The sequence below is a fragment of the Ochotona curzoniae genome, unplaced genomic scaffold (assembly GCF_017591425.1).
Source record: "Ochotona curzoniae isolate NIBS_2020 unplaced genomic scaffold, NIBS_Ocur_1.0 scaffold_4505, whole genome shotgun sequence".
Classification (NCBI taxonomy): Eukaryota; Metazoa; Chordata; class Mammalia; order Lagomorpha; family Ochotonidae; genus Ochotona; species Ochotona curzoniae.
Window position 1 is genome coordinate 39390980 of NW_024467118.1, and position 27498 is coordinate 39418477.

General features: G+C 41.8%; 1 protein-coding gene across 1 annotated transcript in view; it reads left to right on the forward strand.

The window, feature by feature from the left end:
* The window catches only part of GALNTL6 (polypeptide N-acetylgalactosaminyltransferase like 6), a 726107-nt gene that overhangs the window by 678308 nt on the left and 20301 nt on the right, over positions 1-27498 (forward strand). Inside the window, exon 10 of the mRNA XM_040965775.1 lies at positions 24159-24275. Coding sequence (XP_040821709.1) covers positions 24159-24275 — 117 coding nt within the window. The remainder of the gene's footprint in view (positions 1-24158; positions 24276-27498) is intronic.

Genomic DNA, 27498 nt, shown 5'->3' on the forward strand with positions numbered 1-27498 from the left:
AGAGTTCAGATCTATTCAATGCTGTTGCTATCGCCTTTTCCCCATAGGAAAAAAAAAAAGTGTGCTAGAACAATGACTAGAATTGGACAGGGTAGATTTATCCCATCAATTTAGCCTGCCTTTTGGCAGAGGATGTCAGGACAAAGTGCAGTCTGGGATGGATGTAAGCACCATTCCAGTTCTTCAGCATTCCAGAAGCCAAAAACTGGCTTTGGTCATTGTGCAGATATGGTGGTTGGGGTGATAGTGGGGAATGGACAGTGGTAGGTATATTTGCCAAGCCAGTACTATACGTGGCCGTGTAGCACTCTGAAAACAAAGGTTGCTTCAGGCCACGGTGGGAGAAGCCAGAGGAACCAGAGGGCACTTGGGGGTAAGCAATCCTTATTCTTGTAGAAAAAAAATGTGCTCAACCAGTCATGGAAGCATTTTGTGCTTTGCTAAGAAACTCCAAGACTATGCCTTTCCCTTTTTGTCCCTGGGACAGCTCAGTCAACAGGCAGGCCCTCGCTAGATACTCCACTTCCCCCATGCTTTTTATATGTGGATGTGTTCCTGCCATTTGATTAAATTGCTTAGTAATTTGGTCTCATTCTTTGCATGTTAAACATCCCATGAAAATGTTCTTGGCTTATGAGCAGCACTAGTCTGCCTGCATCTGTTTCAACTATCTACAATGGGCTTAATTTACAGCAGTGGAAATTCTTTTATCTTCTAATTGTTAAACATTATTTCTTTGCAAGGTAGACAACCACAGAGAGACAGAGAGATTTCTTCTATCCACAGGTTCACTCCCCAAATGTTCATAATTGCCAGGGCTGGGCTGAGACAAAGCCAGGAGACCAGCACCCAGTCCATGTCTCCCACATGGATGGCAGGGACTTAATTACTTAAATTATCACCTGCTGTCACCTGGGTTGCACAGTAGCAGGAAGCGACATTCAAATCAGAGATGGGATTCAAATGCAATCATTCCAAGATGGGATATAGACCTGCCAAGGGATGTAGTGAAAACCAAGTTCTTAATAGGCTCCAAAATTACTAGAAATGCAAAATACAGATGTAAGGGCCAATTAATCTCAAGAGATTCTTTCAAACGTTCATGCTTGTGTGACTTTTTTTTCTTATTCAAAATCATTTTTTAAAAAACAATTTTGGGCCCAGTGCAATAACTTAGTGGCTAAAGTCTTCACCTTGAATGAGCTGGGATCCCAAATGGGTGCCTGTTCTAATCCCAGCGGCCCTACTTCCCATTCAGCTCCTTTATTGTGGCCTGGAAAAGCAGTAGAGGATAGCCCAAAGCCTTGAGATTTTGCACCTATGTGGGACACCCAGAAGCTCAGCTCTAGTCATTGAGGACACTTGGGGAATGAAGCAGCAGATGGAAGATCTTTATCTGTCCTTCTCTCTCTGCTAATCCAACTTTCCAATAAAGAAAATAAATATTTGAAAGACATATCTTGTTTATTTTTAAATAATTTAGAACCACATAACTTTTAGAAAGTTATGGCACAATGATGTAGCACACTTATCCTCCACCTGTGGTGCCAGCATTCCATGTGGGCGCTGGTTTGTGTCCCAGTTGCTCCACTTCCAATCTAGCTCCCTGCATATGACCTGGGAGGGCAGAGGAGGAAGGCCCAAGTCTTTGGCTCAGCTGTGGCCATTATGAGCATTCAGGGAGTGAACAATCATGGGGGGCCTCTCTCTCTGTCTCTCAATCTCTCTCTGTAATATCTGCCTTTCAAATAAAAATAAATCTTTATTAAAAAAAAAGGAAAGCTAGTAATAGAAAGTTCATGTATATATACACACTTACATATATCTCTATTGATCTTTTATTTTGCATGAAGGTTGCAGTACATTAGAGAGAACATACGATATTTGTCCTTTTTGGACTTCTTTTACTGAGCATAATGATCTCTAGTGAGGACTCTTTTGTCACAAATGGTAGAATTTTATTCTTTTTAATGACGGAGTGGTACTCTATGGAGTAGTTATAGCACAGTTTCCTTATCCACTGCTCTTTTGTTGGGCATTTGGGTTGCGTCCATATCTTTGCTGTTATAGATGTGATGCTGTAAATTTAGGATTACAGATCACTTCCTCATATGCAGATTTCATTTCCTTTGGATATATTCCTATGAACAACATAGCTGAATCATACAGCAGATCAATTTCCAGTTCTCTTGTCATTCTCCATACTAACTTCCATTAGTGGTTTATCTAGAGGATCTGTATAATGGAGGCAAGTACACCATGAGGTGGAGATACATTGTAATATGCAACTCCACTTCTGACTTAAATGATGACTCCCAATGAAACTGTTAAATATATCTTGACATGAGAATGCTACCTACCATGTTAGGATACACTTTAAACAGCAGAATGATGGACTTGTGACTGTTGATGAGGAACTAAACTATTGGTACAACAAAAGGGAAAACAGTGGGGAGAGGCAATGGGGAAGGATGGAAGGGCAATCCCTGAGCCTAAGGAACGGTATCATGAAAAATAAATTTAAGAAATGAAGGAAGAAAGATTGCTCATACATATCATTCAACTGTCCTCTCCTAATTTTAACATTTTATATGTACCATATTAACTGTGATATATTTATTAAACCATACACTCCAAGTTGATACAATACTGTTAACCAAGCCACACACTTTATTCAGTGTTTTCACTAGCATTTCTTTCCTGTCTCAAGATCTGATCCAGTAGGGAGATTTATAATTTCCTATAAACTTTAAACTAATTGTTAGAATGGGCAAAGACCCTAAATAAATTTAATAGGTAGGTTGCTGTTACAGTAAAAATGTAAGAAGGGAAATACACACTCAATGGGTCTTTTAAAGCAGTTACAGGAAGGAACCACAAACCAGCAGCAACGTAAACACAAGAATCCTTTATGGGAGAGCTGTGGCAGAGAGCGAGGCAACTTGCTGTTTTACATACTTGAACTTGGAAGGGTTTCCACTTGCTTCTCTGTGCCTGCCTGATTCTGGGTAAACAATGAAGTGCTTAGGCCAATTTTGGCTTTGGTCATTGGAACTAAGCTTGTAAAGGATATGCTACAGACCATAAATAGCCTATAAACTGCTTCTCATTTCCCTGACAAATTTAGCTGGACTAAGGCACCTGTCTCCTAATTCATCTCTATAATGTCACTCCTTAACCCAACTTTGGTTCATACTTAACACAAATCAGGTCATTCCTTCACATAACACCTTGACAATGGCCCACCTTCTCTCTCTAGGTGGAAATCAAAATCTTTACCTATGAGATTCTGTGTTAGCTCATGCACATTGCACCTCCCCTGGGCTAATCCCTTAAACTACTCACCCCTTGGCTTACTATTCTCCTGGCACACTGGCCTTGTTGTTATTCCTCAAACAGACCAGGTACATTCCTGTTTCAGAGCTTTTGGCAATTGTTTTTCCAACCAGCCCCAGAAATCCTGTAATTCCTTCCTTTACTTCTTTCATGTCCTCACTCAAACTTAAGAATCGTATCAGTAAGACCTATCTCGAGTATCTTATCTAACATTGCCGCAATTGACACACACATGCACGTGCTTACTTATACATTCCCTATCTCCATTTCTTCTTCTATTTTTCCAATCAGTACAAATCACTATATCATAAGCCATGATTTATCTATTCATCATGTTGTGTTACCTCTACTTTTTGGTTCCAAGAGATAATGTCTTGCATAAAGTAGGTGCTCGGGACATTTTTTTTTTTACTAAATGAGAAATTAATAAATAGAGAATCTTGACTTCCTGTTATCCCATTCACCATGCACTGTTCGTTGCACCTGACTATCTTCAACACCTCTACAGGACATGCTGAGTTCTCACCATCTCTGATGAAGCAGTGGAATTCCTGGACCACTCCTGCATTGGTCATACAAAGAGCACCTCTTTGGCAAGTTTCACTAGGAGAATGTTTGAATAATGGCTATTAGGTCACTCACTGATGGAGAATCAGACATATGATCCTTATCACAAACAAGATACAAAATACATCGTCTGACTTTCTAAAAGGAAACAGGAAAAATTCTAAAAAGTAAAAACTCTGTTCCAGCAACTTCTAACTTCTCACTGCCAACTTCCTACTGAGGAGATTAATCACACCTGAAACACAAATACTGTCCAGCAGTGATGTCATCCTCAGAAGAGCAAGAGTAGTGGGTGTAGTGGGCAGCAAACAGGGCCCTGGGAGAATAAATAGGACTTTGAGCCATGTCATAAGACAAACACCCTTTAGTGTTATTCAGATGGGAGCAATAAGCTTACCACCTATGCTGTGTTGAATAGGACAGAAACAGCTTTAAAGCGGAAAACTATTATTAAACCATGCACATACAAAATGTCTCTTTTTCTGTCAGTTGCTAAATGAAAAAAAAATGAATTCCCTATTATTTTTCCTCTTTCTTTCCCCTTCCCTTCCTTAGGAGTCATAAATTTGGTGGAGTCATTTATAGCACTCCTTTGTAGTCCGAGATCAGTTCTGCAGAATCCTAAACACCATGTGTAAGAGGGAATAAACTATGTAAAACAGACAAACATGCCTTCGCTTCCAGTACCATGAATTCTTTTAAGAGGTGTCTGCTAACTGCCCTCAATGTGCCAATCTTGGCACATCCATTTGTCATCTTGCAATTGTGCAGAACTTTTTTTTTTAATCTTTAGTTTAAAAATTCATCTCAATGCAGAACTTGTTCAGCTGGTTATTTAAATTCCTTCCTCGAAATTAATGTCACCCTGGATTGTGGAACATTCACAAAGACGGGCACTCTGAATAATTCCGATTCTTCTCTGCATCAAGCTGCTGCTCTTGCCTGCTTTCAACCTGCTTGTTTCCTCCTTCCTCTAGTATTCTCACAGTGCACAGGCTTTTCAAAGCTCTCCATATCAGCATACATGAAAGGAAGTTCAACACTAGGAGGTGCGTTACCTCAAAGACCATCTACAGATGTGTCATTATGTCTTTCAAACAAATTTATGGTGAGCACTGTTGATGTCTGCTGCAGAGGTAAAAGCTGCAGCTTTTTGGACAATGAGTAAGGTTCTTTCACAGTCCCTTGGAAAAGCCAAGGCCGACTCTCCTTTATTCCCCTGCAACCTAGTCTCACAGCTAAAAAGGGTTTCAACATTGAGATTGTCCTGATATTCCCCTGGCAACTCTGCAGGAAGCCATTTCTATCATTTAAATGCTTTATATCATCAGACCAGATCTTTAAGCGATGCAGTCATCAGGGATGATCTGTCATCCCAAGAGTATTTAATTTGACTTGGTCCCATTAGTTATCAGAGGCAACATTAGCACATTGCAAATGCAGCCTCTCCGAAACTCAACAAGGAGGATAAGAAAAGCTGGGAAAATATTAAAATGGCATTACACTCTTAATTTTGACTAAATATTTTCTGAGTTCTCAATGTCGGGGTCAAGGTTCTGAAGGCTAACTTAAAGCATTTTGTAATAAAACTAACTTTAGTTCCGTTTCCGCAGATAGTTAGTTGTCTTAGCGTCCTAGCCGAGGCAATTTGACTCAAGTCTAAGGAAGTAGAGAAGCTTCAGAGCTCTGCGTAGCAAACAAAATACTTCTTTTCTTCATAATGATTTAGTTCTTCCTCAAACTTACACTTGATATATATTCGTACACAAATAATATGACCCTTTTTGAGTTCAAGTGACAGAAGCAAGTAAAAATATAATGTATGCTAACCTAATTACTTCGAATGAATTTTCATTGAAAATCAGCACCTTTTCTAATGCCAGAAACAACACTAACTTAACAGAATTTGGGGATCACTCAATCTTCAGAGCAGGACTTCAAATCCGTCAACTCAGAGGACTAACATTACAAGGAAAACTCCAACATAACTTCCCATGAATGTAGAAATGCCTTCTACCTATTATTATCCTACCTATTATTTAGCAATGACACCTGCTGCTTTTTGTAATTGGAGAGAGGCTCACTAGTGACAATTACCTTCAACTTGCTTTAAAATTCCAGTGACCCTCCACAGGAAAATGGAGGATAAAAATAAGCACAATAAGAAATGAGAAAGGCTCCGAGGGTTCTGAATTAAAATTTCTAAAAACATGCAGTCCATTTTACATTATCTAGACTGATGCCAACATGCATTAATGGGCTTGGGTGGGTTTGGTTTTAAACATTGTAGGAAGTAATAATTGAAAAAGAAGAGTCAATGTGCTTATGGGTGTCCTTGTAACACACCAAGCCAAATGTCCTGAGCTGGCCCTACTCCAAGCCCTGAGACGCATACTGACCACACTGATAAAGGAGTCCTCCTTACAGGTCATCAGTCAGTCAGATTTTGCAAGCAAGGTAAAACATGGCTCTTTGTGTCCAAATTTGGGAAGGAGGAAAACAAACACTCCTGTGTTCCCCTTCAGTTCTTTCCGCACGTCTCATTTTCTCACTAGTATCTCTTTATATGTCTTGATCCACTTAAGTGAATTTCCTCCTATTGACTTTTAAGGCACATATATCTTAATGAATATATCTTCCGTGTGTGTGTGTACATATATACACCTTTACTGGCTGGCTTCTCTTTCCAAAATCCTGCTTCTCTCTAAATCAATAGCCTAGCAGTATTTGGTTTAGCCAGTTCTTGTCATTTCATGGTGACATGTGTACCTCTTTCTGTTGAGCCTTTCTTGTCCACCTGTTAGTTGATCTATGTCTGAAAAAAGATGGCCTATCATTTAGGACAAATTTAAAAAGTAACAGATAACCTCATTAGGAGCCTAGCTTTATGGATCCAACTTTAGAACAGAAAGGACAAATCAGTTCTTCCCAATCCTGTTTGAGACAGCTGCTCAACACCAATCACACACATCCAAACTCTTTGTCTACTTTCTTTTCTTTTCATTAGCTGATACAGTTTACTTTCTTAAAACTCAAAATTGCATAAAACTTCGTAGGAAATTGTTTTGCTCTGCAGTACAACATGCAGATACTGCCACAGTATCTTAAAAATCTTGAAAGATAAAATTAAGGAATGGTGCCAGGAATAAAAACCTACATTTTCTATAATGTTCTTACTTAAATATATGTCAGAATTTAGGATGACAAAATGTAGTGTACCTTAAACAGCAGGCAACGGCAGATCAGATCCTGGGTGGCACCAGAGGAGAAGAGTTATTAGTAGAAAGAAAAAGCGTAGGATTGAAGACATGTCTACAAGGAGAGGACCCAGAAACCAATATATATTCACCATCAAAAGGAAAAATCTTTTATAGAACAAAGCAAAAAGTAATCAAGTCTAAATGTTATCAGTGAGATTCAAAGACTTCTTCCGTTTCCTGGCTGAGAACCTCTGCAAAGAGACCTTAGGAAAGCATTAACAGGCAGTGGGACTGTTAAACACCTTGAATCAGCCCTAACCCCCAGTGGTTCAAAATATGCAACAGGACATTTCCTTTCCTACCAACTGAAAAAAAAAAAAGTCTACTGTGACTCGGCTTCAAAATGAAACACTGGGGATCTTTAAGAAACAAACGCTTCCAATACCTGCAAAGGAGTTGTGAGACTTAAGAGAGCTCAGAACATACATGTTTTACAGGTAACAATGCTGCTTTGAAGGATGCTAAGAACACCAGACAACACCAAACTGGAGTTAGGAGGGTCTTGGGAATCAGCTGGAGATCGGAGACAGGTGTCATTTTTAAAATGGCATTTCACAGTAACACAGAGAGCTTCACAGAGGAGCCTTCCTCCGACGGTTCAAGAACACTATGATTTATATATGGAAAACTGAAATAGTTTAAAATGAAACCCTTGAGAGGTACAATAAAGGTTTTATTATTTTTTTAATGGAAAGCCAGATTTTACAGAGTGGAGAGAAAGAGAAAGATCATCTACCTGCTAGTTTCATTCCCCAAGTGGTCACAATGGCTACAGCTGAGCTGATCTGAAGACAAGAGCCAGGAGCCTCCTCTGGGTCTCCCAAGTGGGTGCAGGATCCCAAGATTTTGGGGCCATCCTCGACTGCTTTCCCAGGCCACAAGGAAGCAGCTGAGTGGAAAGTACAGCAGCTGAGACTTGAATCAGTGCCCATATGAGATCCTCGCGCATGCAAGGTGAGGACTGTAACCACTTAGGCCACTGCGCAGGGCCCCCAAGATTAAAGATTTTTAAAATGAACCAAATATAGGTCCAACAGCTAATTTTAAAAAAATACTATAAATGTGACCACCAAGAAAATAAAAACTGCAAGTTAAGATTTCAGAATGAGCTGAAGGAGTCAAAAATAACCAAAGCCTTAATGACGCATGCAAATTAGAACAACCCAGAAATAAAATGGCTAGAATGAAATGAGACATGACTTCATAAAAATAAAGAGAACTAAGAAAACTTGGGGATGAACTAAAAAGAAAAAAATATTTTGTACATTAAGCCTGGTTTAAATCCAAAGAGCAAAGAATATGGTGGGACGCACAAGAAATGAAAGTGAGCATGGCAGGAAGGAGAGTAAAAACAATACAGCAGAAATTTAAAAATCAGGAAAAGTCAGTCAGCAAAATGTTTGGAACAACCAAGTCAATTTAACAAACTTCTCAATGAAAGGCCCTCAAAAATGAGCAACAATGCATGCATAAAAGTATAATTGTAGAAAACCTACTCAAAATAGAAGGCCTGCAGCTACATATTAAAAGGACCAGGCCTAGGAAATTCAACTATCTTAAAATGAAGAAAAAACATTTGTGCATCTAAGAAAGAAATATAAATCAGACACTTCACCCCAAGAAGACAATAGGACAGCATTGTGTAGGTGTTCAGGGAAAGAAATTTTGAGCCCAAAATTTCATATCCAACCAAGTTGAACACTGTCAGATACGAACATTTACAAACTTAGGGGCTATTTTAACTTAAAAATCTTTCTAGGTAACTGCTATAAAATGATAATCATAAAGCCAAAAGCTATATGGACAAGTGTAGTGAGGCCCAGAACAATAGCCTAGTGGTAGAGTCCTCGGCTCGCATGCACCAGGATCTCATATGGGCGCTGGTTTGTGTCCTGGCTGCTCCATTTCCCATTCAGCTTCCTGGCTGTGGCCTAGAAAAGCAGTCAAAGATGGCTCTAAGCCTTTGGACCCTGTGTCTACATGGAGATCCAGAAAAGCTTCCAGGTTCCTGGTTCCTGTCTGCATCAGCTTTGCACTGCAGCCACTTGGGGAGTGAATCAGCAGACGGAATATCTTTCTCTCTGTATCTCCTTCTCTCTGTAGATCTGCCTTGCCAATAAAAAAACAAACAAATCTTTAAAAAGAAAGAAAAGAAAAGGAGCCTGGCACAAGGTCTAAAAAAATTGCCTGTAAAATTAAAATATACAGGGCCCAGCATGGCAGCCTAGCAGCTAAAGTCCTTGCCTTGCATGCTCCAGGTTTCCATATAAGCACCAGTTCATATCCTTACTGCTCCACTTCCCACTGAGCTCCCTGCTTGTGGCCTGGGAAAGCAATAGAGGATGGGCCAAGGCACCCACGTAAGATTCTGGCTCCTGGCTTCAGATCAGCTCAGCTTTAACCATTGTGGTTACTTGGGGAGTGAGCCAGTAGATGGAAGATCTTTTTCACTGTCTCTCCTCTTTATAAATCTGACTTTCCAATCAATCTTTAAACAAAAAATAAAATATACAGATTGCATATGATTTTACAATGTAAAACTAATACTTAGAACAAATAAGAAATTAAGCAGAAGACAAACTAAGTCTGCAGATGGTGCCATAAGCATGAGCTAAGAGTCAAAGCGTCCCGCGTATGTTCAAACGCTGGGAGAAGGAAGAAAACAGTGCCGCCTAGAGAAAAATACAATTAGGCATTATCTTAAAAAGTGGAGACTTCAGGTAGTACATAAAATAATCACGTAAAGTAGCCAGAAGGAAAAAAAAAACATACTAAATACCAAAAATTACAAAGAAAAAATAAAACTAATTCATAGTGACAGCTCTTGTAAACAGTCAAGGCTAAGATGAAGCCTGTAAACAGACACACTGATAGAAAAACCTCGAACCAGTTCACAAAAGTAAAGCTGACTCTTGTTATACAGAATATATACTAAAGGTAAAATGAGAAAAAACCTGAAAATCACAGACTAAGTATATCTAGAAAATTCAAATAAAAAAAAAACCAGGATTTGGAATCTTGATATGCAACACAATAAAACACAAGGCAAGGAAAAAAAAAGTAGGGACGGATGATCTGATAAAGTGAGTTAAGCCAACACCAGCAATGCTGACACTGCATACGGGTACTGATTTGAATACTGCCTCCTCAACTTCCAATCCAGTTCCCTCTTAATGTGTCTGGAAAAGCAGCAAAAGATGATGCAAAAGCTTGGCCCCAAACTCCTGGCTCCCGGCTTTGGATTGGCTCGGCTCTGGCTGTTGTGGCCATCTGGGGAGTGAATCAGTAGATGAAAGCGGCTGACCCAGAAGTAACAAGTGCCAGGGTCTACCTTACAGAGCTGACAGAAGTCCAGGTCATCGTGCAGAGCCAAAAAAAAAAAAAAAAGCTGTACAAATGTACAAAGGGATTTCAACTCATTTCTTAGATCTCGTTGGAAAATGGTATCATAATTAACCCCTTCTTCTAGGGGCCAAGTCGCACCATCCTTCAGTTCGTGTCCTAGCCATGCCCTATTGCAGTCTGAGGAATCCTGTAGCTGAGAATACACTTCAAAGTGGGTGCATACAGAAAGGATGGCTTATGGCTCATCATAAAAGAACAAAAAACAAAGGCACCCATGCACTTCTGCCTCTGCTTTCGAGTTCCTGAGCTTGGGAACACATGCTGTGTCCTGGAGCCCACAATTGCAGGAATTTAGAGAGCAGGGGCAGAAACACTTACCTACACCCTACTCTTCCCCCTGTGTCCCTGGGACCCCTACTCCTGGGTGACATGGCCCTCATGAGCAAGGAGGGTTAAGTCGGTAATAGTAGCCACCCTTACCTGGAGAGGCCTAACTCATCTGTATGAATCTCATCTTTGGATTCGTATTTTGCCCTGGCAATGCCTAGCCATTTAATATTCAGTTTGCCTGTACCTTGGTCAATCCCCCTTTAAAGAATCCAGCCTGCTCCCAAGTGAGTCTGATGGCTTGGACAGGACAAAAGTGTCATTCAATCCTCTTTTTTTCTCTTTTCAGCCAATCACAGCTGTGCAGCCAGAAGGAGGTGCACAAACACCTGTCTATCTTCATAACTATATTTGAGTTAATCATTAAGGTCAAAACAATGAGTTCATTTTGTGGCGTTAAGAAATAAGCCTACCTTGGGGAAGTTAAGTAAGCAAAGTCATTTAAACTCCTAAGACATAAAAGTCATTTAACTGCTACCTACAATAAGCTGATGTCTCGGGCATGACTGCTCAAATTCACATCCGCCTCTGTCTGCAGGGCCACTCAGCCACGTGCTGAGCTGTCTGTGGAGCCACAGGGAACCACAATTCAGCTTTAGAGAATGCCAGTTTTACTTCAGGTTTAGTAGGCAAATAACATCCTATAAAATAACACCAATTCAAAATGAATATGTTGTAGAATAAAAGGCATGGGCATGCTGTATTACCGTTTTTAAAATAAAAAGAGGGCAGTAAGAGTGTGCACTTCAGTTTGAGATTGCCAACTCCCCAGATACATATTCACTTTCTCAGTTGTCAGCCTGGACCACATGGGAAGGTTTGAAAGACACTAGCCTCAGCAAACACTTGGAATTTAATCTCCTCCTTGTTTTCTTTTCTTTTCTTTTTTAATATTTGGTTATTTTACTTCAAAGTTAGAATTACAGGGACAGAGATGGGGAGAGAGATGTTTCACTTGCTGATTTCACCCCGCAAACAGTTGCAACCATCAGAACTGGGTTGATGTGAAGCTGGGAGCCAGGAGTTTCTTTTAGGTCTCCCACATGGGTGCAGGGTTCCAAAGACTTGAGCTCGCCTCCATTGCTCTCTTGGGCCACAATCAGGGAGCTGGATTGGAATTGGAGCTGCCCAGACAAGAACCAGCACACATAGGAGATGACAGCACTGTAGGTGGAGGATCAAGCTGCTATGTCTCCAGGCCGGCCCCTGAATCTCCTCTCTGAAGACTTAGAGACTTTTCCTAGTGCCTATCACGATCAGATCTCAAGAGATTAACTTCTCCCAACTATAATGCACAAAAGGCTGCAGTCATTACCAAGATACACAGTGTTGACTGATGGCAAAAGCTGTAATTGTCACAAAATCCAGAAATATACATGAGGATACAGCCAGCTCATTCGATGTCAGACACGGCAATAGGTTTGTTGCTTTTTGCATGAGCACTGTCAGTGAGAACAGGAAAACACAAGATCCATATCATTAGCACATTTTTCCCAATGCATGTTGATATGTAGGAATCAGTCATTTAATGAATCTAGGAGCAGAAAAAAGTTGAAGTCTAGTAGGATTAGAGATGGCGAAGGGTTTGGCTTGCCAAAAAGAACATCGCTTGGAAGTGTGCTGCTATAACCATTCTAATGAGAGTTCTGCCATTAAGGTTGGTAATATGTGCAGTATTTACTCCCCTTCACCTTTTACTGTCTTTATATTGCTGAACAGCTCTTCATCAACCCATTCTTCTTTTCTAAGCCGAGCTGATGACTAGGTTATCATGGTGTTTTCCCGTGCATTCTGCCTCCTTCGGTTGACTTTATATAACTACTGCATGTTTTCCTTCATCGTGTTTACTCAGCAAGTATTAGTAGACCAACAACCCTACTAGTCACAAAGGTTGAGTGGTGATCGTTTCAGACAATGTTTTCTCTCTTGTAGTGTAAGACCTAGTGAGCAAGCTGCCTTCATCGTTTTGACGGGCAGGCACTTGACTCAATGGACAATGATATCCTAGCCATCAGAGGAGCACTGATCGCCACTTGCTGATCACAGCTGGGCTATCTGTCCCTGCAATACCACTCCATTGTCTTTGCCACCGCCCTGTGTCTGCGAGTCTCCAGGTGCCCCTCTGCCATTGGCCTGTCTTCTCCTAATCTCCTGGAATCTTCCCTCTCTGCTTCACCCTAGCCAATGATTCTCAGTTTAAACCTGTCCTCACCCTATACTGTCATCTTGCTGGATCCCTTAATAACTTTCCAAGAATTCCAAAATTCTTATCCTGTCACACAAGATAGTGCCCTGGAGTGAAATTCCCAATGGCACTGGTTTGAAAGAACTACGTTTACTTTTTTTTATAAGAAATATCTATTAGATCTCCCTATAGGCTCTGCATGAATTTCTTTTGCTCCAATAAACAATGCTGCAATGGTCAGTGTGACTCAGAATTTTAAGGCAAAAGCCCTCACTAGAGATTGGAAAGTCTCAAGAATTTGATACCATCCTTGCCAGGGTTAAAAGACCACATCCTTTCAGAATCAGCCTTATCATTTTGATTGCAGATCTTCATTAACTAATGGTCCTAAATATTACACAAGAGCTTAACATTTGATAAAACAAAATTTTTAAAACGGTCTACACTTCAACCACCTGACCTGACTACTAAGAGTTACTTTGTCTAGACACTGTGTTGTGTGGGTAGTCTTCCACATACAAAAGTTGCTTTATCTTCAAAGCCTGTGGCTATTGCCCTTGGCTTTGAGGATAATGTTGGAAGTAGTTTTTCATGATTATACCAGAGCTGAAGCCAATCTTAGCTTTATTGGCAATCTATATATGAATCCAAGCATTGAGAGAAGTGTTTGTACTCATCAAATGGCACTGCAGGGAAAAAAACTGACAGGAATATTTAATGGTGAAGCTTTCATTAAAAGAACAGGTGCTTGCCCAACATGGTGTATCTCAGTCTGAGCTGGGGGGCTTCCAGACATTTTCTGAGTGATGGGCTCAAACATTTTCAGTTTGCCAGGTAGTTCCTTTGGGATTTGTCCCACAATCTTGAGGCAAAAGGTGTCGGCATGGCCTCTGTAGTGCCAAAGCCAGCCTCTCCTGCAGCTTCTGTTCCATCCTGCTGACACAGGATCAATTAGTGTTCTTCACGGCATGGAGATGTGCTCCTCTCACAGATCCTTCTCCACAGAATACCACTAGACTCATATTAATTCCTGACTTAAAATGCCTTTCCTGGCTTCAGGCGTCCTTTTCACGACCATTTCTATAGATATTTTTGAACTCTCGCTGTACAATTTTCCATTAGATCTCATTTTCCCATTTCCTATGCACTTTGAATTTGCTTATCTGTATTTTGTAAGTTTCAAGGAGGAATTAAGGTGTTAAATGATTCTGTTCACCTCTGAAAGTAATACTATTCTTTTATTAGAAAATCTTGCTCTTTGTGTTTCCAACATGAAAGGTGTTTTACCTCATAATATGGGTGTGCATGACATACTACAACATGAATAACTGTCACCTGAGCTTTCAAAAAGCCCTGCTCAGCCAAGCCGGCTGTTGGTCATTAGCACTCTAGACTATGCTTCTGTTCCCACACGGAAGAACATGCAATGAAACACTTCTTTATATGACTTGTAAATTCCAACAATAATTTAGATGAAAATTTCAAACTGAAAAGAAAGAATTCATGGTCTGAGAGATCAAGTGCTTATGGGTTCAAAAAACTCAAAATGTTTCATATTATCTGCTTGACAAAGGGGAGTATAAACTGATCAAGGTTTCTGACCTTCAAGGCCAAGAGGAAAGGGCAGGAAAAAGCTTAATACTGGAGAAGCAGCAAGGACAGTGGAATACACCTTGCTGTTGGACACAAAAGAAGTTACATTCCAGTGACTTGCATCTTGCAAAGATAAAAAGTTACCACTATTCTGACATTTTCTTTTGCTTTCAAAAAATGGGTCTTTTTCTTTAAGAATCTCATGGTCTCTTAATCATAAATCATGCCTTCTTTCATATCACCACAGCTTCCCGCAGAGGCGCAGCAACCATGAGTAACCAGACTTCCACTCTGTCCTGGAACTCAGTGACTTGACTCCATCCCTTGAATTATATCCCTAGAATTCACTAGGATTAACAACTTAGCTTTCGCACTTCTTTCTAGGTTCACTTCTTTTATAAACCTACTTAATGGCCCATTTTAATCTCCACATCTTCCTTTGAACTTGCTATGATTTGAACATGATTTTCCCCCACTAAACATCACATTGATGCGTGGTCCGCAGTGTGGCAGTGCTGGGAGCTGGGGCCTGGGGGAAGGTATCACGTCTTGGCAGCAGGACGTTCACAGCTGGAGTGGTGCTTTTTCTCCTAACAGTATTTTGGCTATAAAAGCATCTGGCTCCCTTTGCTTTTCTTTTGCTTCTCTTTTGCATGCATTGGCTTGAACTTTTATTTTTCACCATGAGTTGAAGCTGTACAAAGCCCTCACAGAAAAACCACGCAACCTCAGCATCATGCTATTGGACTGCCCAGGCTTCAGACCCATGAGCAAAACCTCTGCTCTTCATAAATTACCTGACCTTGCATATTCAATTACTACAACAGAAAATAGACTAAGACAGAGCTCAACAAAGCACTTGTCATTAATCTCCCCATCAAAATGGCACTTTTCTAATATAAAGGTCACAGATGTAGGCATCCGAGACATGGGTGCAGACCCTGCCTGTCAGCTGTTGCTTGTGTAACCTTGGACAAACCACTTACTTGTTCAGACCTCAATTGCAAATGTCAGTGAATTCAAAGCCTGGTGATGGTACAGGTTAGGAAATAAAATGAAAATTGCAAAACATCTAGTTCAAGATGAAGTTGCTATTCTTATTCTTTCCCTTCTGTCAGTTAATAATTGCTTATCTTAACCACAAAAAGAAATAGCTCACCTAGGGTCCGGCGCAATAGCATACCAGTTAAAGTCCTCACCTTGAGTGCGCCCAGATCCCATATGGGCGCCGGTTCTAATCCCGGCATCCCGCTTCCCATCCAGCTCCCTGCCTGTGGCCTGGGAATGGAGTTGAGGACGGCCCAAAGCTTTGGGACCCTGCATCCACGTGGGAGACCTGGAGGAAGCTCCTGGCTCTTGGCTTTGGATCGGCATAGCTTCAGCTGTTGCAGCCACTTGGGGAGTGAATCATCGGATGGAGGATCTTCCTCTCTGTCTCTCCTCCTCTTTGTATATCTGCCTTTCCAATAAAAATAAATAAATCTTTTTTAAAGACAAAAGAAATAGCTCACTTATACAAACTTTCCTTTTTCATTTATTTGTGGAAATGAAATTGTTTTTGGCAAATGAGTTGATTTTAAAGTACACATGTTTCACAAGAAATATTCACAATAGTTAAAGTGAGAGGACATGGTTTTAGAAAAACAACTATTTGGAGCAGAACACGCATTAAATCTGAAGACCCTCTGGTGATAGTTCTGCTGTGGGCTCAACTTCCTCGTACACAATCTAAGCCAGTTCTTCTGAAAATGAATAGTCCCAGTGAGTCCCAGGGCAAGGGAGAGATGCCAAAGCAATTACATTTATGGCAAATTCAGAAGAGGAAAATGTGCACAAGATAGGAAGAAAATCTCTGTGGGCATAATTGTGAGGAAAAGCACTGGTCGGTCTGTGCCAGCAGTCATGGAATGCTACCAGCCACGGAGCAATCAGAGACAGAATGGATCTATGAGCAAAAATGGTGGGACAGCCCCAAGGTAAAGCCTTGTGGGAAAGAATTTCCTGTACGGATAACGAAAGTGCTTTGTGTGCTTCGTATTTATATACTGTTCTTAAGTTCCAGAAAGCACTCCACAATTTATGCATCTGAATCTCAAATGGATTATGGCAGGCACTACAAATATTTAGTCATCCCGAAACAAACAGAGGATTGGCAGTGGGAACACACCCCTCGCCACCTCACAGACGTCAATTTGCATGGATGCTTAAGGGATGGGATGAAATCTGCATATATCTTAGACACATCCTCCCGTCTTCTTTAAATCTTTCTTACATTACTTTTAATAATATAATAGAAATAAATAGGCATTACATTGTTTTGTTTAGAGAATAATTGCAAGAGTAAAATATTTTTAAGTACTTAGCAGAAACAAAATTCTTTTGTTCTTAAAGATTTATTTATTTTTATTGGAAAGGCGGATATACAAAGAGGAGGAGACAGGAAGAACTTCCGTCCAATAATTCACTCCCTGTGCCACTCTGAAGCCAGGAGCCAAGAGCCTCCTCTGATCCCAAAGCTTTGGGCTGTCCTCAACTACCTTCCCAGGCCACAGGCAGGGAGCTGGATGGGGAATGGGGTTGCCAGGATTAGAACCAGTGCCCATATGGGGAAGGAATTTAGCCACTAGGCTATCACATTGGGCCCACAACATTCTTCTTTTATGATTTATTTATTTACTTAGAAAGTCAGAGTTACAGAGAGAAAGGAAGAGACAATGAGAGATCTTCCAACTCCTGCTGCCCTCCCCAGATGGCCACAATTGCTGGGGATGGGTCAGGCCAAAGCCAGGAATCAAGAGCTTTTTCTGGGATTCCCATGTGAGTGGCAGGAGCCTGGATACCTGGGCCAGCTGCTGTTGCTTTCCACAGGCCGTCCCCAGGGAGCCGGACTGAGGGCAAGACGAGGCGGGCGCACAGGCAGTGCCCGTGCCTCAGGCAGTGTCTTCAGCCCTTTCACTAGTGCCAGCCCGTGAATCCTTTTTTCTTGCCAACTGTTTTTGAAGCCGAGGTTGATTGAATTCAAAAACACAGAACTTAAGAATCAACTCTAATTCTATCCTAACCTCCCAGTGACCTCATGGACCTCATTTTTGCACCAACAGATCCACTGGATATCTCTCACGGTTCATTTTTAAAGAGAGACCTTTATTTTTTTTTAACAATTTATTTTTATTCACGAGATAGAAAGAGATCGAGACAGAGACAAACAGCTCTCATTCACTGGGTCCGTGTTGGGCAGGCGGAAGTTGGGAGCCAAGAACTCAACACACGTTCCTGTGCGCGCCGCAGGAGCCCGACCACTGGGGGCGTCACTCTCCACTGCCCAGGGTCTCCACTGACAAAGACCGAATGCAGTTATTTGGGTAAAGAGGCAAGCATGGTAACTGGATCGTAACCACCAAGCCAAACATCTGCCCCTCTTGTTCCTTTTTAATCCTGTTGTTTTCTCCTGCCTCACTATTCAGCTTCTTGGAATGCAAGCTTCCATTTGTGGACTCTTTAACCTCTGAGGTTTCCTCAGTCCACTTGTAGTTTTCTGCCTGCCCTGCATAAACCATTCTGTGTTTATTTATCAGAGGCTTCCTAATTACCAGATCCATTAGCCTCATCCCTGCCCTCCCCCAGTCGATCACTCCATAGAATCTGAAACTGTTGTGCCTTCCACACACTTTTTGAACTGTCTACCCTGTCTTCTTTCTGATTCTCCCATGTTTCTCTTTCTTTTTCCTAGGGACTCTCTTTGTCCACTTCCAAAGAAAGGCATTCCCCAAAGTTCTATCCGTATCTTCTCACTTTGCTTCACATCCTTTGCTATGGTGAGGTCATATAACATTGTAATTTCAATTATTGCTTATGTGTGGCTGCATCAGTTAGAGTTCAGTCAACAGAAATTATATCAGTAATTTGAACATTTAATATTTTACATTTTATGAAATTAGCACATCAGAGAATTATCTATATGCCATGTTTATAGCAGTTCAGTTCACAATAACTAAGATATGAAATCAACCCAGATGTTCATCAGCTGATGCCTGAATAAAGAAAATGCATTAGGCCCATCGCGATAGCCTAATGGTGAAGTCCTCTCCTTGCATCTGCCAGGATCCCATATGGACTGCTCTACTTCCCATCCAGCTCCCTGCTTGTGGCCTAGGAAAGCAGTAAAGGATGTCCCAAAGCCTTGACCTGTAAGGCTGAGTGATAGGAAACAGAATCCTTCAACCCTTCCGTTTCCAAGGTTGAGATGCAGACCTACTTTGATATGCATGAAGTCACAGATGTATGCCCTGGTGGCAATAAAGGAATCTACAGACCGAAGAGCTTCCGTTAGCAGTGAGTTTGCTTAAGGTGTCACCATATAATCAGGCCCGAGCAGCAGCTGCTCAGTGGAAAGAGGACACTGAGAGGGTGTTCTTCCCTGAGAAGCCGTTTGTAAGCAGCAGAGGTAGGGAGAGAGTCCAGGATGTGGAACAAGGTGGAAGAGGAGAGTTCTTCCTGCTCAAGCAACTTGATGCACTGTGGTGCTCAAAAATCTCAGACTGGTCTCTCATAGCTTTCTCTAGGGTGATCCGGTCCTCTCCGAGGACGATGATGAAATACCAGCCTTCCTTGAATGTCCTCTAAACCAAGCTCCAGGAAGTAAACTGTTTCTGATTTCACACTCTGCATTTCCTCTTAATTGATAGTCCTGGTTACAGCGCCACAGCAGTAAGGGCTATTCTCCTCCATTTTTTCTACATGATAATTTGGGGGGAATCACAACTAAAAACAGCACACACACACACACCAAAGAGGAAAGATACTTCCTCCTGCTCTGAACTCCCAATGTCCATCTAGTACCCTGCTTTGGCAAAGCCTACTACTGTGTCCACTGACAAAGGAAGAATGCCTACAGGGTTCATCTTGACGATCTCCAAGTAAGGCAAAGTATTTAAAGTTGAAAGTTCATTCGCTCAAAACTGACACAGGGAATAATTTCCAAATTTGAATTTTTTACCCAGTCCTCTCTTCCAAATTCTGGACTTCTTTTGTGTGACCCAGAGAGGGAGGCAGAGTGAAAACTTCCATCAGCTGGTTAATTTCCCAAGTGGCTACCTAGCTAGAACTCTGTCAGGCAAAATCCAGAAGCCCAGAAATCCACGCAGGTCTCCCACATTGGTGGCAGAGTCCAGACATGCGGTTCATTAGCCACTGTTTGCCCAGGTACATTAGCAGGGGACTGCTTCAGAAGTGGAGCAGGGACCAGTGTTACAGCATAGTGGGTTAAGCCACCTCCCATAATGCTGGCAGTCCGTATGGGTGCCAGTTAGAGTCCCAGATGTTCAACTTTCTATCTAGCTCCCTGACAGCAAACCTGGAAAAGCAGCAAAAGATGGTGCAAGTGGCTGAACCTCCACATCCATGTGAAACCTAGACGAAGCTTCTGGTTCCTGGCTTTGGCCTGACCCCAGCCCTGGCTATTACAGCTATCTGGGGAGTGAACAACCAGTTATAGAAGATTTTCTCTCACACACACTCTTTCTCTCTCTTCCCCCCCCCTCTAAATCTGCCTCTCAAATAAAAATAAATAACTTTTTTAAAAAATCATGGCCAAAATACTGAAGTCTCAACCTTTTCTTTCATTCATGCGTTCTCTAATGTCCTCACTAGAACGAAGTAAAGCAAAGGGTGTGGTTGAGCTTCAGGATCTAGCATAGGACCTAAGGATGTAGCACATGCCTCATAAATAGTTGTTGAATACAACAAGAAAACAAAAAGTAGAGCAACAAAACAGACATCTTGGGACATGATTGTCTTCCTTAGCCCTTGTTTATACTCCTGTGGAAACACAGTGCTTCTACTTCTCACTTGTTGAGTACATTTTTACTCATTGAATACACTTTTACTTGCTAGTAGTACATTAAGCCTGTGATTTTAGAGTGGTCTGAAATTGTATTTTTGCAAAAAAATTTTAAAAAGAGAAAGGTGGGGTTGTAGGCAGGCAGGAAAGACAGTGATTGACATCCGGCTATCTTCTTAGAATTGTACCTATGAAATACATGAAATTTGTTCTCAATAAAAATTTTTAAAAGTTGTCAAATGGACTATGAACATACTACCTCACTCTTAAAAGGTTCCAAGATTCTCAGGAAGAACTTGCAAACCAAGCTGTTGAATTTCTCGAGATAAGCTAGTATTTCTCTAACGGCCAACTGAATCACCTGCCCCACACCCACTAGCTGCTTGGGCACTTGGATCACACTCCCCTCCCTTTGTCAAAGAATATGGTGTTGAGGGGCAGATGACAATGTTAAAGCTGAGCCTGCTTTCTCTTATACACCTAGAGAAACCTTTAATTTCTATGAGACCTTTTCCTAATCCTTCACCAAGAAAGTATCTCTAAGTCTGGCATAAATACATAACAATTCCCTTTTCTTTCTTTTGCTCCTTCCATTCACAGTCAAGCATGCCCTTATTTCCAAATCACGCTCAGCATATCTCAACAATCTTTGCCTTCAGTGACATCAAACACTGGCGCTTGCCATCAAGGCAATGAAGTTAGTAAATTATCTATTTTGCATTTAATATTCCATGTCCTAAGTTTGCTGCAGGTATATCTATATAAACAAGTTTATCTTCAGCCACATGTAAAGAGCTCATGTTGAAAAAACATAAATGTTTTGTAATATTTTTTCTCATGGTTACTTAATTTCAAGTAAAAAAAAAAGTAGGATCAGTTTTATTGAAATTTTATTCGCTTGTTTATTTTGAGGTTGATGTGCTTGTGAGCAAAAGGAAAGAATATAAAGATGTGCTGACAAAATGGGGATAAAAAAATAAAAGGCAGAGAAGCAGTTGCGAATGGCCCAATATTAATCACGTATCTGGCTGTGTACCTGGTTCTATGCCGTTACTGCAGCACTTCCTCTGTGGCACAACTTTTCGCAAATTTACAGATGTAGACAATTAGGCCTTTGAAACTAAAATTTGGTTTCCAACACAGTTTATTTCTTTGTCAACATAGATACCATTTGAGTGAGAATCTAGAAAACTCGTGAATTTGGAAAATGGTGACCTCCATCCCTGCCAGAGCTTTTTTGAGCTCCTAAAGTCTAAAAACAAAATGAACTCTGACAGGCTCTGGTGTGCATCCACAGGCTGCTCTGGCTTCTCTGGCTTCTGTGTGTCCTTACATTCCCCACAACCTCCTTTGCCAAGGGCAAGGTCCCTGCATGGAGCGGGGTTCCCATGCCAGCTGACAGACGGAGTCAAACGTCCCCCTCTGTGGCCAACTCGCCCGGAACCTGCACGCACCTGCCTTTGCTCTCCCCAGACACGGTTCAGAGCTCCTGGGCTCAAGTAGAGGGGATGGTACTGCCCTGCAGATGTCTTCAGGATAACCTGACACTGGTTCTCTAAGATCAGTGTGTCTGGGAGGCAAATGGCTCAGAAATGAACAGAGAAGCCTGCCCAGAGTTCTGTCGGGCGCTCACAGGCTGCAGACAGCTTTAGAAAACCAGCACACTGCACTCGGATAAGGAGATCAAACAGAAGCTTTATAGAGTGTGCCTGCTGAAGACAGTGATGTAAAATCTAACTCTGACCTTCTGGGGTTTCTATTTCACCAGAGCTGTGCCATCACACATCAAGAAATCGATTTTACAGAAGGCTTGACTCTCCAGATTCCAGAGGAAGGTTCCTCACTCACGGTTGTTGTAGGGTAGGCAGAGAAAAGGTAAAGCAGAGAGTGAAACAGATATATTCCCAAGAAACAGTCTGACTTCCTGTATTTTCTAATCTCATGCTTCTAAGAGTAGGGATGCATTTAGTTTAAAACGGATGGGAGGTAAGCACATGCCCAATGCAGTGTTCAAATCTGGAGTGATGAGTTCAAAATATAAGTACCAAAGTGTTGTATACATATCTGATCACACTTTTATTGTTCTTGCAAAAAGCATCCATAGCATTCCCCGGGTATCAGAGAGGTCCATAAGCCAATTCAAGCTAGGAACCGCTGCCCTTTATCTTCAACATTTCAACCAAATAGTAAAACAACAACAACAACAATAATAATAATAATAATACAACTTGTTGCCAAATTCCCTGGATAAGTAAGCTGGTTACTACCCTCCCAAATGACATTGTGTCAACCTTTTCTCCTGGAAGAGATGAAATATGAAAAAGCTCCCTGTACGGCCCCATCCTAATCCCCAGCATCTTTTATGCCCTTTATTGTATCTAAAATACTCTGTAACAGCATCCTGCCTGCCTCACTCCGCCTCCCCAGCAGGAAGAGGCCAAGCTGGAGCATTCATCTCCAGAAACACCCATCACTCCATCTAATCATAGAAGGCAAAAGTACATTGACTAGAATTACCAGTTGAGCCCATTCTGCTTTTGTTTCCATTCTTGGTGTGTTGTGTGTTGTGTGTGTGTGTTGTGTGTGTGTGTGTGTGTGTGTGTGAAAGATATATTTGTTTATTTTTAAAGTCAAAGTTACAGAGACAAGGAAAAACAGAAAGAGATTTTCCATGTACTGGTTCATTCCCAAGATGGCCATACGAGCCACGTTTGCCCTAGGCTTAAGCCAGGAGCCAGGAGCTTCACCTGGGTCTCCCCTATGGATGACAAAGTCTCAAACACTTGAGTCACTTTCTGCTGCTTTTCCTTGGTCATTAGCAGAGAGGTAGATTGGAAGCAGAGCGGCTGGGACACAAATTGGTATCTTTATGGGATGAGGGCATCAGAGGCTGTGGCTTTTCCTGCTAGGCAACAAGGCGGGGTCCTGCTTTCATAATTTAAAAAAAATATATTTATTTATTTTTATTGCAAAGTCAGACATGCAGACAAGGTGAGACATAGAGAGGAAAATCTTCCATCCGATGACTCACTCCCCAAGTGACCACAACAACCGGTGCTGCACCGATCTGAAGCCAGGAACCCAGATTCTCTTCTGGTCTCCCACATGGGTGCAGGGTCCCAAGGCCTTGGGCCGTCCTCGACTGCTTTCCTAGGCCACAGGCAGGGAGCTGGATGGGAAGCAGAGCTGCCGAGATTAAAACCGGTGCCCATATGGGATCCTGGCGCGTTCAAGGCGAGGACTTCAGCCACTAGGCCAGTGCTGGGCCCCCTGCTTTCATTCTTAAAAATATCTAAAGGGGTTATTGTAATGCAGCACTACATAAAGCCATAAAAAAGACTGTGACAAGCAGGTTTGTCTATATATATGCACCTGAGTGCCAAACTACAAGCAATATCTTGAGTCGTGGCTTCAACCTGGCCCAGCCTCGGCTGAGGTGGCCACTGCGGAGTGAACAAAACGATGGAAGATCTCTCTCCATCTTTACCCTTCTCTCTCTGCATTTTAAATAAACAAAATAAATCCTCAAATAAAAACAAAGCAAAAAGACGCTGCTGTAGTACCTAATCTGCATCAGAACTATCAGGAGCTAACAATACAAGAACAAGACGTGGTGGCATGCTCAACATTCCTTCTTTCTCCACAGATTCGAAATGTGGCAGCAAACCTTTGCGTGGACAGTAAGCATGGAGCCACAGGGACAGAGCTAAGGCTGGACATCTGTGTCAAGGATGGTTCTGAAAGGACCTGGTCCCATGAGCAGGTAGGTCCACCCCTGCAAGTCACGGCCACGAGGCAAGAAGAGGCTAAGACAAATGTGGAAAGAAGCAGTGGAAACAAGCAGGGGGCATGGGGACCCAGGCTGAGGCGGTCATACTGTAATCAACCAACCCTGCGTAAGCGAGTCACTTCACTTCCCTGTTTTTCTTCTGGAAGTGATTGCAGTAATCAAGATAATCTGTCTAAATACATGCAGTTTAAATACTAGAAAGGAGACGGAAATGGTGACTGTGGCCCTTGTCTTTCCCGGAGAGTTTTCAATACAAGAAAAGCTGGTAAACTTCAAGGAACTCTTCCAATTCAATGCCACAGGCTTCATCAAAGACTCCGTTGTTCTGTGGGGCAAGGACTGCACTTAAACTTGTCCTACCCCAAACCCCGCCCCCACCTTCTGCCAAAGGATCGATTCCAAGTCCAGGATACTACGCCTCGTTTGTGCTTTTAATTCCCCAGAATCGCAACACCGTCCTAACAAAACCAAAAAAGGGAACCAGCAGAGCCCACTCAGTCATTGCTGCCTTCTTTCTCAGAGGTCTACCTTGTCATTAGTCTAGAGAGTGTCCCCGTGTCCAGCCAAGGACATCAGAAAGCTGTTCAGCTTCACCAGGATTGGTCATGCTGGTGCTTGTCTCTTGCTGTCCACTACCCGTTTCTGCCCCGCCATGGCCCTGTATTGCGACACAGAGAGGTTTGATGCTAGTAAAACAACACTAGACAAAGTGTGTAATACAAGCCAGCTCAAACTCATTCAGTCAGCACTGATGATCCTCCCACCTCACAGCTGCATGGTATTCTGGAAGGATCCCAGGCCTTGTAAGCAAACCAAACTAGATCTCAGTTTACACGCAAGTGGTCTTGTGAAATTGTTCAAAATTTGTACACCATATTTTTCCCATCATTTTTTTTAAGATTTATTTCTGTATTTGAAAATCAGAGTTACAGAGCTAGGACATAAGACTGAGACAGAGAGAAAGACAGACACACAGAGATAAAGAGAAGAGAAACAGGTTGTTCCATCCCAATTCACTCCCCAGATGGCTGCAATGGCCAGAGCTAGTCCAGAATAGTCTCGAGTGTCACCTGCGTCTCCCACTTGAGTAACAGGGGTACACACACTTGGGCCACCTGCCTCTGCATTTTCCCAGCCCATTAGCAGAGAGCTAGATCACCAGTGGAACAACCAGGACATGAACTTGTGCCCACATGAGATGCCAGTGTCATAGCTGGTGGCTTTACCCATTATGCCACAATGCCAGCCCCGGTTCTTCCATCTTTAAATAAGAATAAAACCCAGTCGCTGACAAAGTTGTTATGAGAATAAATAATACTTATTACCACAACAGTGTCTCTCACATGGAGTAGGTGCAGAATAAATACACTTTCCCTTCTGCCTTTTCAAATACACCCACAGATATCACTAGATAATACCAAATTAGAAGTTTCTCTTGGGCCCAAGGAAGCTGTGACTTCGATTGCATTTATCCATTCCTAACAAAACAAAAAACAAAAAACAAAAAAAAACCACTAAGTACTACTTGCCTTTCATTCACTATATCCTACAGTATCACCCAGCTACCAGATGGACCAGATACGTTTTAAAAGGACTTGAAGATCCAGGATTTACTGATAGGAATCAAATCTGAACTTGCATTCTTCTTCCTCAGTCTCCTTCAGTTATCACCACAGGGATGACACTACGGATCTGAACAACAGTAGGACTGGACTGTCACCTCCAACAAGCAATTCTGACCTTGCCTGAGAGCAAAAGAGAAGGCTAAAGAGGCTGTCGCTGTGACTGGCCTTTGGAGTATAAAGATACATTTTATCAAAGGAGCAAGCCACAAGAAAAACCTAAATTCTCTCAACCACTTCTGTTCAGCCTGACCAGGAAATAAATACATCTAGCTAGCTGGTGGCCATGAAGGATGCATGCCTGAATGGCTACATCAGATCTTGTATTTCTATCTATCCAGTGATATTTTACAATGAATTTTGCTCATGTCTGCAGACTTTATTTGACATCTGAAAATGAATAGAGACAGCAACTACTATAATAAATGTATTTTAAAAAGTGTTGCTTCTCTTATCCCACCTAGACCAAATTGCTAAAATCTACAGCATGTAATTTAAGGAATGGCCACCAGAGAGCAGCACTAGACAAGCAGACACTTCATCGCTGGAGGAAAAAAAGACAAGCTAATGGAGCTCTTTAAAAAGATTTCCAGTCCCTGGAGATTCCAGAAATAGAACTACAGGAAGATTTAATCTTGACAAGCGGGGAAAAGATGATTTGTGTATGAAATGTTTATCACCATATATAGACTTGGGGGTTAAAATATCATAGGCGGCTTCATTTTCCAGTAATTAACTGTAAGCTGTGTTCAATGTCATTCAATGACTTGTAAGAATTAGGATTCACCGTCTACACTTAGATTAAAATCCCTGGATCAGAAAAGAAATATATCAGGATATGAAAATTGGGTATTTTCTTCTTAGTTTAAAACTGTCCAAGGAACACAAAGGAAATACTTCTTAGAGTTGAAATGCTGTATTTTTCTCCTTTAAAAAAATGGCAAAAATAAAACAAACGAATAAATGAAACTGCTATATGGGAGACAGAAAGGAATACACTGAATCACCTTTATAAGAAAACTCCTTTTGTTGCAGAACACAAGTCATGACTAATCCCGCTCCTGTGAAGGAAGCAAATACATGATTCATTTTCCAGGGTGATCTGTTCAGCTGCTTGGTATCATTGTAGCATTGTGTGTCAGCTCTCAGTTTCCGTTAGGGACCAAGAAAGAAAAATAAAAATAGATCCAAACAAGACTGTAAGGTCTGGAAAGAATAATTCCCAGTTCCCTTTATGAGTCCAAGAGGGAGGAGGAGGAACTCTCCTTGGCCTCATTTGACTGTTCTCACTCTGCCGGCCTAGCACTGGCCAGGAGGGCTTGCTGCAGACACTGCCTTGTGCTGAGGGAGCAGACCTAGCCTGGAGACAGTCAGTGCATGTATCGAAGCTCATGTGCACCAAGCTGCCCCAGTCTCAGGCTGGAGCATAAGGACCACTGCACACTGCAAGCAGAGACAGGTCATCGCATCTCACGGACCTACTGAATAATAATGAGACCTAATAAAGAAGTGAACACAGCTAACCACGGAGGACAAAATGTATTCAATCATCTCGGAATGTCACAAGAAGACAG